Below are 13,345 nucleotides of genomic sequence, written 5' to 3'. Positions count from 1 at the left end.
TCTCCGAATCGCCATTGATAATCGACTTGGCGACATGGAAAGCCTGAGAGAGAGACTGTACGCTTTGAACAAATTGGATGAATGAAGGATGATGGCTCAGTGGGCGACAAAGACAACCCAACAAAGACGGAAGCTTTGGCACGACAAGCATCTTTGGCGAATGAAGTTTACTTCTGGGCAGTTGGTGTTGAAATTCAATGGAAGGAACGAAATCAAACCTGGGAAAGTGCGATGGCTAGGGCCCTTCAAGGTACGCGAGGTCAATACCAACGGGGCGATTAAGTTGTGGACGCTGGACGGGAAGGAGGTGCTAGACGCCGTCAATGGATCGAAATTAAAGATTTATCATGAACGGAGGGAACCTGGCCCCTCTAGTTTGGATGTTTGTCAGTCTATTATAAGATTTTTTTTTTTTAAAAAGTACGGTCCATACGACAACCGTACTGTACGAAAGAAAAAAGAAGTAAAAAAAAAATAAAAAGACGTGGGGCCACCGTACGGTGACCACACCGGCGGTGGATGCCACCGTGCGGTGGTCACCCGCACAAATAAACCCCCCCCTCCCCTTGGGCAGCATTAAACGCAAAAGAAATAAACGAAAAGAACGATGAAGCCCGCATACGCCCACGCAGACCACACAACCATGCAAAAAAAAAAGAAAAAAAAGACCACCACGCACAAGCAGACCACACAGCTACGCGAGGGAAAAAAGACCGCCACGCACACAAGCAGACCACGCAGCCCATGCAAGGAAAAGAAGGAGAAGGTCGTTACGAAGGTGTCCAACGACTGTACAATTTTTAACCGGAATTCAGTTATACCAGAGATTAATGGATTCAGCAGGGAAACAAAGTTGGAAAAAAGAGCTGCAGGCTTCCTCTAGTAGCAGCCAGAGGGATAGCAATATCAGGGTTTTAGCGTCAGGCGTACGTGTTGCAGGCAACACCATGGATGCTAGCGCTTGATAGAAGCAAAAGCAGAAAGCACCACAGGCTGCCATAAGTGCGAAAAATATATTAACACCCCAGAATATCAGCTTTGAAGGCTTGAATGGGTCAGAATGCCGAAAGTGGTGGTAGGACACTCCCGACGATGATCTGGTGAAGCAAAACCTCCGAAAGGCACAAGTGGAGTGGGCTATTCGGATGCCCGTATTTCCTATCCGCGAGTATGAGGGTGCCCTACGGTTCATGGTAGAGACCTTCGACAGGCACACATGCACCAACACTTTCAAATACCTCGGGAGGGATGTAACCAGCGAACCCAAGCCTTCTGTTGAGCTGAGACGTAGTTCTTGAGATAACCCTCCAACCATTTGTTCACAATCTGGGTCTGTCCGTTTGTATGCGGATGGTAGCTCGTGTTGGGCGAAAACTCGGATCCTGCCTACTGAAATAACTCCATCCAGAAGGTACTCAGAAAATGGCTATCCCTATCACTGACTATGTTTCGTGGTAGACCATGTAAGTGGAATACCTCACGGAAGAACAAATCGGCCACTTGAACTGCTTGGTATCCTGTGGGGATGGCAAAAAAATGAGCATACTTGGTCAAGTGGTCAACTACGACGAAAATGCAATCCTTTCCTTGCACTCTGGGGAGCCCAGTAGTGAAATCCATCAAGATGCTATCCCATTTCTGGTCGGGGATCGACAGTGGTTGTAGCAGTTCGCCCGGTAAGGTGTGCTCAGATCTGTTCTGTTGACAGGTGGAGCATTCTTAGGTGTCCGGCCAAGGGAGAGTTGTGCATTTCCTTCAGAAACTTTTCCTTCATCTTGGACTCAGGTACTAGATAAATTCTGTCCTTGTAGTAAATGATGTTGTCAACCACCTTGTATTGGTCATCCTGCACTTGACCATCCAACAGTTCACAGGCAAAAGTATTCTTGGAGTATTCAACCAACACGTGTTCCTTCCAATCCGCTGAAATCCGGGATAAAGAACATATGGCAGGCCTTCTTGACAGGGTATCAACTACCATGGTATTCTTGCTCTTCACATACTCAATGTTGAAATCAAATGCCTAGACTTTGCTTACCCACTTATGTTGTCGTTCATTCAAATCCCTCTACTCCAAGAAATATCGCAAGCTATTGTGGTCTGTCCGTACAACAAACTTTGCCCCGACGAGGTACTGCCAAAACTTCATTAGTGCGTGCATGATGGCGAGCATCTCCTTGTCACAGATGGAGTACAACCGCTCAACTCCCGAGAGCTTCCGACTCTCGAACGCAATGGGGTGATGGTCTTGCATCAACACCGCTGCCTTCTCCCGAGGCATCACACTACAGGATGAAAGGGCGAGTGAAGTCTGGTAGTGCCAGAACCGGACACGTGCTCATAACTTCTTTTAATTTGGCGAAGGTTTGTTGCGCCTGCGCATTCCAATGGAAGGATCCTTTCTTTGTCAGATTTGTTAGTGGTGCCCCAAGCTGTGAAAATCCTTTCACAAACCTTCTATAATAATTGCACAATCCAAAAAATCCACGCAGCTCCGAGAGAGTCTTGGGTGGAGGCCAATCCAAAATTGCCTGAATCTTCTCCTGGTGAACTTGTACCCCCTGGGCGCTAATGACGTGACCCAAGTATAGGACCTCGGTCATTCCAAATTCACATTTGGACCTTTTGGCAAACAGTGATTGTGATTCCATAATCCCCAATACTTCATCCAAATGTCCCACATGTTCCTCCCAGGTCTTGCTGTAGATGAGTATGTCATCAAAGAATACCAGTAGGAACTTACACAGTTGCTTGTTGAAGATGTGGTTCATGCAGGACTGAAAAGTGGCTGGAGCATTGGTTAATCCAAACGGCATGACCAAGAGCTCATAGTGTCCGTAATGGCAACGAAAGGTTGTCTTTTCCACATCTTACTCCCTCATACGGATCTGATGGTAGCTGGAGCGGAGATCAATCTTGGAGAAATAGACCGCGCCATGTAGTTCGTCTAGCAGCTCATCGATCTTGGGAATGGGGTATCTATTCTTGATAGTCTTCTTGTTCAGTGCACGGTAGTCAACACACATTCTGAGAGTTCCATCCTTCTTCACTAGTACCACCGAGGACGCAAAGGGGATAGAGCTGGGCCGGATCAATCGTTTATCAAGGAGTTCCTGGATCCTTTTCTCTATCTCTTCTTTGAACTTCTTCGGGTGGCGATAGGGTGTGGTGATAACAGGTTTTGCTCCTTCCTCCAACTCGATGGTGTGCTCAAACCCTCAGTGTGGGGGTATACCAGGTGGAATATCAATGAAGACCAAACTATGCTTATCCAAAACCGACTGAAGTTCCTCATCCTGGTAGTAAGTCGGTTGCTCTTTCATAGGTTTTGTCGAGATCAAGCAATGTGCTGCCTAGACGACTTCATCATGTCTGAAGATGGCTTCCATTCGTTTGGCGGAAATTTCACTCGAGTCGCCATTCGACATTCCTCTGAGAACCACCTTCCTGCCATCCACCTCAAATGAGGACTCCATCCTTTTGAAGCTCCGCGTGTACTAGTCGAGGGTCTCCATCCATTAAATGCCCAATATGACATCCGTGTCATCCAGATCTACTACAAAGAAGTCGTCAGTCACAGGGTAATTTCCCATGATGATGCTCAGTTGCAGAACCAGGTGAGTGCATGATATGAGATTGCCTCTTGCCACCTTGACATCGAACCCTTCATGCTCCTTTGTACACAAACCCCTTCGAGTGACAAGTGATGAATTTATGAAGTTGAGCGAGGCCCCATTGTCGAGCATTACAAGGACTCGTTGCCCTTGGAGTGTACCACGTACCCTAAATACATTGCACCTCGGGGTACTCGCCAATGTGGGAATGATGCCTCCCCTCCGTACCAATGTGGAGATTCCCTCCGCCAGGCTGGTTTCTTCGGCAGATTCTTCCCATGGTGGTTCACTTTCCTCATGCTCCTCTTCTCCATCAGACATCACTTCAATATAGTGAATCTTTCCTTTGCCCAAACATCAGTGTCCTAGTTCCCGTGGCTCCTTGCAGGTGAAACAAAGCTTCTTCCTTCTGAGTTCCTATCTTGTGGCTTCATCAGGCGATGACCTCTTTGGAAAGGGTTTATTATCCTTCTCCTTTGGAATGAAAGGTGGTTTGGTATGTGCAAAATTTCTGGAAGAGGAAGATGTTGCCATGTTACGGGCCTTTTTGATTGCTTCTGTGAGCGTGCTGGGGTTGAACCCTTTCACCCAACTTTTCAGTGGTTCCATCAATCCGTCCATGAACAAGACCACCAATCTCCGCTCTGAGATCTCTGTTACCAACACGGATAGTCTCTGGAATTCTGTGATGTATCTGTCCATAGGTCCCGACTGTTTTAGTTGCGCCAACTCCTTGAATTTGAGTTTTGGATCCTTCCCGTCAAATCGATCTATGAGCTTCTCCGTGAAGTCGGCATGGGAAGTTATCTGGTCATCGCCGAGAGTGACCATCCCATGATGCCACCATTCGTGCACGACTCCTTCCAAGTGAAGTGCTACAAACTTGATAGCTTCATCTTCAGGCATTGGGTTGAGTTGGAAGTAGGTATCTTCTTTTTGAACCCAAGCTCGTGCCGAGGTTTCTCCGGTCCCATCAAAGGATGACAGGTTGATCTTGCCAACTTTCCGCTTGATGTCATTGTTTTAGTGACTATAATGGCCCCGACTTCTGCCGCTCGAGTATTTCATCCGGAGCTCAGCATAATCCTTGAAGGATATGTCCCCCTCGAGATTTGCATCCCTCCAATCTTGGTTCAACTGTGCTTGCATCTCTTGAAAGGTGGGTTCTTGATCCCCGCAAGGCGCTTCTGATTTCTGAGGAAAAGTCGACATCAATGACCGTGAATGTGAGCGTTGGACGTTTGACCTGCCAGTGACCGAAACGTCGCCTTGCCCATTCTGTTCTCCATTCGTTTTTCCCAAGGCCAATTGTCGTAAGGTTTCCTCCATGATTTGTTGTCGTTGCTCCCCTCTGGCTATGGTATCATTGAGTTGAGATTGGCTTCTGGTTAGCTCCCTTAATAGTGCCATGACTTCTCTTGTAGGATCCTGTGGTTCCCCCATTCAGTCAGCCAAACGGTACCTCCTTCTAGTGTACACTTGCATCCACTACCCGACAGGTTGGCAAGATCACCAGCTCTGATACCACAACAATATTCCTTTGCCAATGTACAACAAGATTGTGAATGTACGGGGTGTGACCGTACAGTGAGGGCGAGGGTGTACGGTGGAGGTGAAGTGGCAGGTGAGGGGCTACGTACGGTGAGGGTGTGGAACCGTACGGTGTAGATGAGGGTGTATGGTGGGGATGTAGGTTGATGCTGTATTAGTGGGGTGAGATGTACGGTGAGGTGAGATGTCCGGTGGAGTGATATGTCCGGTGGGAAGGTACGGTGGAGGTGTGACGTACGGTGGGAATGTAAGGTGGGGGTGAGGTTTACGGTGGGCTTCAGCGGTGTGCGGTGAAGGGGGTTGATCTTCCGTAAGTAATGAATTCTGAATATTAGGAATCCCTTATACATGTATATCAGATTAACAGATATGCAACTGGAGAAAGTAAACAATGATGAGATTCAAGATTTGCCAGATCCGGAATGAGTACAAGAACAAAATAGGGTGGGGTGAATCTCACTGAAACTGCAAATACCAAATAGGGAGGGTCTTTCACCTCCGAAATGGTGGATAACAGAACTCCAACAAGAATTCGCACAATAGAGAAAAATACCAAAATTCGCATGCCAACACAAAGGACAGACTCGACCAAGAATATGGGCTTCGGGAACTTTCCCGAAGGGTTACAAACGGGCCGACACGGCCAAACTAAGACTAGACTAATCTAATTAACTAAAGGGCCTGAAAGATGTGTTATTAAATTTGGGCCATACAATAAAGTATTTAAATTAATTATTTAATTATATCGGGGACATCACACTCGGACTAGGAAATAAAAGCAAAAGAGAAGGGTTCAGGAGACCTAAGGACAATGATGATAATGAGTAGTGTAGCGGGTAACAAATTTCCATAAACATATTCTTGTTTTGCCACAGACACCCTCACAACTAGACAAGAACAGTGCAATCTCCAAGGGATGAAGGATTTTCAAACCAGAGACACTCATTTAGATACCCAATTCTGGCGTAGCCTACGACGAATACCTACAGTTGAACTAAGCATAGTTTGGGTTTAGACTAACCATGCACGGTGACCTACAATCAGTAGGCCCCCAATGGTATGAACCTGAAATGCATCAAATACCCCTCCACACTTCACCATTAAAATCCCTGCACTCTAATTCTAACCAGCTGAAAGAAACCATGCAAACAGAAGAAAACAAAGACAACAAACACCATGATTTAATGTTCATATATTTGCTTCAACTTCTATTACAACAATTTCTCTAGCAGTTCTACTCTACTCCTAAAATCTAAATTTCTACGAAACTCTAACCTATTCTAACTGAAATTTAATAGTCTATCTGTCTAAAAATCTAACCCTTTACAAAAGAAAGGCCTTTGCCTTTTATAGAATTTACAATTTGAACTAGTGGCTTGGATCGGCTGCATCCAATGGCCCAGGTCTGCCTTCTAGAAGCTGGTAGCTTTAACCCATGCCTACTCAATTCTCAGTCATCCACCCAACCACTCTCCTCAACTACCGACCACTATTTGACATCAATTTGGTCAATTAGGTAGCTGGAGATAACCAACCTGTGTCCCCTTTACTTCAAATTTATTAGGTGGGGCACACATGCAGTCATGTACAATAAAGCATTTCAGTTTTTAAACTTTAAATTGATTTTCTGGAATTTCTTCCAGTAGTGTATTTATGAGAATGCACATTTTGAGTATTTTGTGTTCTTGGTCTTCAGTCTCGTTGACTTATCGTCCAATGACGTGCTTCCCAATGCTTCATCTATGATCCCGCGCTCTGCATCCTCGCTTCCGGCTTTAATCGCGACCGTGCCTTGAATTTGAGCTTCAGGTTGACGCTTTAGCTCTTCCCGATGTCGTCCTGCAAACAATGAATTCCACTATTAATAATCATTTTGAAAAATTAAATAAATTAATTTAACAATCATATTAAATTTTATTTAACGTCTGGCTTCGTCTCGGTCGAGTTCGGGCTTGAGAAGCCTTTTGTGAAATGTATCTTTTAAATGTCTCTCTTCAAACGTGAAATCCGATCCTTTGTCTTGATTCGCTCTCCAACTTAAGTGAAATTCAGGCCTGAGAGGTGAACTGCGAGATGTTAAGTTCAAGCCTTTTTAAAAAGCATATCCAATTTCGAACCCTTCACCTAAAATGTGAGATTTTGCATTTCCATTTTAACACCACCCTTGTGAAATTTCGTGTGATTTTACCCTTTTAATCACTTAAGTCTTGGAATTTCGGGCATACTAGGGGGTTTTGAGAGATTTTACTTTTTAGGTTATAAACCCCCTTTTGGCAATTTCGGGTTCAACAGGTGAAATGAGAGATGATCTTTAACTTATGTTTATTTTAAATCACAATGTTTGTTTATTGCGAATTTCGGGCCGCAGAGGCCTTTTACAAGATTTTGACTTTCAAGTTAAAAGGCTCTCCTTTTGAATTTCGAATTTCAGCTAATTGAGCCGATTTGTGCGATTTGTCTTTCTTTCAAAATGACTAAAAGTGCCGATTTTTATTCCCCTTTTTGCTTTTGGCCTTTTAGCTTTGGATTTTCGGCTTACTAAGGTAAATTGCACGACTTTAGTCTTTTATTTTCGACCTTTTGAAGAAGACGCGCGATTTTTAGGTTCCTGAGGTTGAAATGCAACCTAATGACTTACCTATCATTCTCGGCTCAATGCGACCTAGACGTTTTCGGCTAAATGGGGGGCTTTTCGCAATTTAGAGCTCTTACTCCATTTTTGGCCTAAATGTTGGTTCTGCGCGAATTTGGTTTTTGAAGACTTTCAGTCAAATGAGGGAATGCGCGATTTTGAACTTAGACGCCCTCCCTCTCTTTTTCGGCTTATGAAGCCTAAAACGCGAACTTGGGAGAACTTTGCATTTCGGCACTTTAAGCCGATTTTTAGTGGTTTAAGCGTTTTCGGCCTTAGAGGTCGAATTTGCAAATTTTGGCTTTGTTATGGTTTTCGGCTCATAGAGCCATTTTGCAAACTTTGGGCTCTAAGACCAGAATGCACGACATTTTTCCTTTTCAGATTCTTAAACTATTTTGCGAGACATTTTCGTCTTTCGACTTCGGCATCCAATTTATGTTCTTTTCGGCCCACAAAGCTATTTTGTGAGTTTTAGTGATTTGGAGGTTTTGTTATTTTCGACTTAGAGGCCGATTTTGGAGAACTTCGTCGAACTTGTATTTCGGCCTTAGAGGCCGATTTGAAAGTCTTTTATCATTTTCAGCTCAGGAAGTCTATTTGCACGATTCACATTTTTTGTGATTTTTCGAGCAAATGAGAGGATTTCGAGAAGTATACTTCGGGATCACATCAGCACTGGAGATGGCTCGGGAGACTCAGGCATTTAGGAGAAAATGCGTGATTCCTTGCTTGCTCTCATCGGGGTTTTTGCTCAGCGATTTGAAGGCATCTGAGAGCGATCACGTCATGCTCCTTTCGGGATTTTCTTAGTATGTTCGTAGAAGTGGTATCAAATGGTAAACCCCCTGCGCTGGTCAATGTCATGGTTAAATCGAAGGCTCTGTTGATTTTGGCTTCACACCGCACTTTCTTCTCCGTGCAAACATAAGAAAGGGGGGTCCCCTGTCCGGGATAGGGGTGTGTGTGCGACACGCACAACACATACTAACTAGAATGACAACAGTTGACTTGAACATGAGGAAAACTTGAGGATCTACTAACCAACTGATTGGCAAAAAGAGGCCCGAACACAAAGTTTTATAAGGGTATCAAAATGAAGTTTCATAAGGGTGCCAACAGTTCTCATAAACAATCAACCCTTGGCTGTTTAAAGGGTCAAATGCTGGCTGAAATGGAAAGGTGAGGCTGGTATAAAGGTAGGGAGAGCATAGAGTTGCATATCTCAAGAGAAATGTGATTTTGAGAATATACTAAGGGTGGATCTATGTTCAATTTAGTCTGTATTACAGCTAAATATAATGCTATATATGTTTGTTTTGAAATAGTTTGAATCACTGATACTTGCCAAAGATAATTGAAGATTTCGGTCAGTTCATCTTCTCCTGACTAGGTTGCTTGCTCTCAATCAACTTCACAACTCACTAACCAAATTTTTCCATTTCCATTTTAAATTTTTTCATACATATATGACTATATTGTATAAGTAGCTAGGGTAAGACTGCTAATCGGACTCAAATTTGGGGCAGCAATGATGCCAAAAATGTAGAGGACTGATTAGGAAGAAATAAGCATTTTGTATGGTAAAAGCTACGTACAGAACACGCATAGGGTTCATTAGTTAGAGCAATCAAATATAATCATAATTAAGACAGAATGTGAATAGAACTTGAGTTTGGTATGATACAAATCTTGCATAGAAGAAAAATGTTTCCAGAAATAGTCATTAGTCATTAATGGTTGATTTCCATCTATATAGAGTTAAGATATTGGCTTTCCTTGCAAGAGTACTCCTTTAAAAGTTTCTGTTCATAGCCTCTATAGTATGAAGCATCTTGTATTTGAAATGGTGATATTTTTTAATATCTGTGGTTAAGTCTCCTTGGTGGTTGTTGGCAATGTGAATTGATGTTGGTAGTGTTTTGTATTGATTGTATGCAGTGAAGATGCCATAAAGGATTTAAAACAGTGCTTGGATAATACTGGACAGCATGCAAAACTGGTTGAATCATTTCTATCTGCATTACGTTATCGTTTACTTATTGCTGGTGCATCAACCAATGACATATTAGAACAATATGTTTCAACTATAAAAGCTCTTCGAACTATGGATCCAACCGGTGTATTCCTTGAAGCAGTTGGACAGCCAATCGGGGAATATTTGAGAGGAAGGAAAGATGCCAGCAAATGTATTGTAGCGATGCTTACTGATACCACAGGAGGTGAGAACAGTTCAGGAGATGTAAATGAAGGTATTAGCCTGCTTGAGGAACTGAGCAGAGATACGGCTAATCGTGAAAATGGAGATAGCGATGATGATTATAATGCAGAGGATGAGAAATCTTGGGCTGCATTCGAGCGGTAATTATTTACTCCGTATTAAAGTTAAGTTTGAAGTATTAATTATAGGTTTTTGTCAAAAGTTGTTATTTTGTGGTAATATTATTTGATTGGTGTAGTTGGGAGCCTGATCCTGTGGAGGCAGATCCATCCATAGGAAGCAGGATTAGGAAGCCAGTTGATATTCTGGGTATGTTGGTTGGTATATTTGGGTCTAAAGAGCAGCTTATAAATGAATATTGCAATATGTTGGCTGAAAAATTATTGAACAAAATTGATTATGATGTTGAGCGTGAGACCCGAACTCTCGAGCTGTTTAAGGTAAAATTGAACCCCTTCCTAGTAGGTACTAAGTGCTGTTTTAATTCATGTTAGAGAATATAGTTTCATACTAAGAACTTAAATCTAATATTGTTGATTATTTTTTACTACTATAGTTGCTAGCCAATAACTAAGATCTTGTGATGGATTATTTTTTTTTTTCTTAAAATTTTGTTAGATACTTTTTGGAGAAGGAAGCATGCAAAGATGTGAAATTATGATCAACGATTTAACTGCCTCAAAAAGAACTAATGCAAATATCAAGACTACTGTAAAACAGAGAAATCAACATGAAGGTAATCTTTGGCTTTACATAGTGAGTCACAAATTAATTTATGGCAAAGGTAATGACTCCAATTAATTTTATGCCCTTGAATAAAAAGAGTCAGTTGTTTGTGCTGGTAATATTATCTGATGAAATTACCATTTTTCTCGAGCAGACCAACAGAATAAACTTGAAGAAGACAAGCTATCGCTAGATGTAGTTGATGCAACAATTCTTTCTTCATGCTTCTGGCCGACATCACAGGTTAAATCTATAGTCTATGGTTCTTGTAGGTCATTTGATTTCAGATCTGCATTATTCAAATTTCAATGTATATGAATGGAAGTATATGTAACATAAGGCATTGAGAAAGGATATTTTTAATAGATCTTTTCATTGATGTGAAGGTATGTTAATCATATTAAAACGAAGTCATTAGTTTCATATAATACATGTATTAAGATTATAAGAGGTGGTTCTTCTTGTGGGGGCAAATTCTTCTGGCCTTTTTTTTTTCTCCCTTTTCTCAGATTAATATCTAATACCCTTATGCTTAAAGGTATGTCTTTTTTGTTTCTCTTTTATGAGTATCGGATTACAAATTAAGCTGTTACTTTTTGCTTTAAGATCCTTCCTCATCCTAATGAGCTGTCTACCATCCATTCTATAAACATTCAAGACCATATGTGTAGTGTTTTATACTGAACTCTGCTACCTAGCTTTTTCTTTAGCTGTTCTGAAATTGCCCAAACGACTTAACAAAAATATTCTCTATATTAGGAAAATTTATTTTTTTAAATCTAGATCCTCAAAATGTGATGTGTGTTTGTCATATTTGGCAACTGTAGGTTGTGAGACATCTAATGCAGGATTTTAGAAAATAATTATCGTGTTTTGCATGTAGTCGTTCACCGCACCATCCAAAATTCAATCATTTTATCACTGTGTTGTTTCAATGTACTTGGAATTTACAGAGTTTGTATTTTCAATACATCTCCATTTGTTTTATATTGAATCTTGCCTTTTGCATTGTCATACATTTATGTAACTCTCACATTTGTGTTTTTAGTAGTAAGAATTATTAAAATAATAATGTATTGTTTCTATAATGTTCATCTTAGTCTTAGTTGTTTAGTTTCTTTCCTTTCTTTCATGTTTCTATTCTTGATCGTTTCCGTTATGGAAAGATCACCTTGTATTCTCTATTTAAGGAGCCTTACATCTCCTTTTGTAATTGTCAATTTAATCAATAATATTTACATGGTATCAAAGTGAAAAAAAGATCTTTTGACGAATTTTTAAAATTCATGACTCTTGCCTGGATTTTTTTTTCGAGATTCTTTTTTGAATCGTTTTTTATGAAAAAATGTGGTTCTCTCAGGTGTTTTTCGTGTGTGCATTTTTTTCAAACGGTTTTTTGTTGAGAAATCAAGGGTCTCTTTTTGAACTTCATGGGTTTGCAGACTGTGGTTTACTTGGAAATTTTGTTTTTCTTCCAGAAGTTTGAATCGCAAGGATTCATGGTTTCTTTTCTGTGGGTTTGTGTGTGACAAATCACAGATTGATTTCTTTCAACCGTGTGAGGGTTTGTTCGAGTTTTTTCCGCTGTTCTTTGATTATTCTCGCATGACGACTTCTTGCATGCAATAGATGTGTTTGGTTTTTCCTAGAGTTCTGGGACTCACTAGAACTCGCCAAGATTTGGCGAGTCCCGAGCTAGGTGACCCTGGGTGAGTCCTAGGGGCTTGGAATCAGGCTCATTCGATTCCTGGGCATGTTCTGGTGAGTCTCAAGACTCGTAGACTCAGACCTGGTGAGTCCTGATGCCCAGTCGGCCAGACTCTTTTTTTTTGTAAATCTCAAAAAATGACAAAAACAGACATTTTTTGATCGTTTTTTTCAATTTTTTTTTCCGTGCCATAGCCCTTGAATCCCCACTTTTGGTCCACAAAGAAACACAAGTGCATTTTGTGATACCCCTTCTATCGTTGGGTTTTTCTCACATCTAACACCTTGTGTAGCTTACCATTGCTACCCCTCCAACCCATTAGCGCCTACACTCCCAAATCCCCTCTAGTTAGTGGGACCTAACTTAGATGCCTTTGTAGGAGGGATGCAAACTCTTTTGAGCCATAGACTTATAGTTATTGTTTTGATATTTGTTTGGCACATTTGATGCCATGGGTTTCATATTCCATGAGTATTGTATACATTTAAGAATATTTATATATCTAAGTGTACTATTTCCTTCAACTATAATTTGCGTTTATAATAATGTGATTGATGTACACTTGTGTATGTGATCAACTTAGCTTTTACTTGATGATGTTATTGTGTCATTAAGGTTTATTTAATAAAGGGTGCATGAAACTAGTTTTAAATCCTTAAATATCTCCAAATTTCTTGGTTTTTTCACTTGCTAAGTTTGTGCCGAATTTGAGTTTCTTTTCTATGGTTTTTTTGCTCGTGGAGATTTTTGTTGCTTGTGTCCAAGACATTTTTCTTCTACAATGCATTTTCTTTGTTACGCATGACGGAAAGGTTTTGTCCTTTGCATGTCGGCACTACGAGAGGGCTTTTCTTTTGCGACCTAGAGATTGCTTATGGGTCTATGACTATTTC

At 41.4% G+C, this 13,345-nt stretch overlaps 1 protein-coding gene across 2 annotated transcripts in view; it reads left to right on the top strand.

Moving 5' to 3' along the window:
* The window catches only part of LOC131068636 (anaphase-promoting complex subunit 2), a 258,141-nt gene that overhangs the window by 78,187 nt on the left and 166,609 nt on the right, over positions 1 to 13,345 (top strand). For both annotated transcript variants that reach the window (XM_058003876.2, XM_058003871.2), the window contains exons 7-10: positions 9,739 to 10,158; positions 10,257 to 10,458; positions 10,637 to 10,754; positions 10,899 to 10,987. In XM_058003876.2, the coding sequence (XP_057859859.1) occupies positions 9,739 to 10,158; positions 10,257 to 10,458; positions 10,637 to 10,754; positions 10,899 to 10,987 (829 nt within the window). The remainder of the gene's footprint in view (positions 1 to 9,738; positions 10,159 to 10,256; positions 10,459 to 10,636; positions 10,755 to 10,898; positions 10,988 to 13,345) is intronic.

This window comes from Cryptomeria japonica, chromosome 11, assembly GCF_030272615.1.
Source record: "Cryptomeria japonica chromosome 11, Sugi_1.0, whole genome shotgun sequence".
NCBI classification, from domain to species: domain Eukaryota; kingdom Viridiplantae; phylum Streptophyta; class Pinopsida; order Cupressales; family Cupressaceae; genus Cryptomeria; species Cryptomeria japonica.
The sequence above is the reverse complement of the archived record's forward strand: the minus strand, read 5'-3'. Positions and strand labels throughout refer to the sequence as shown.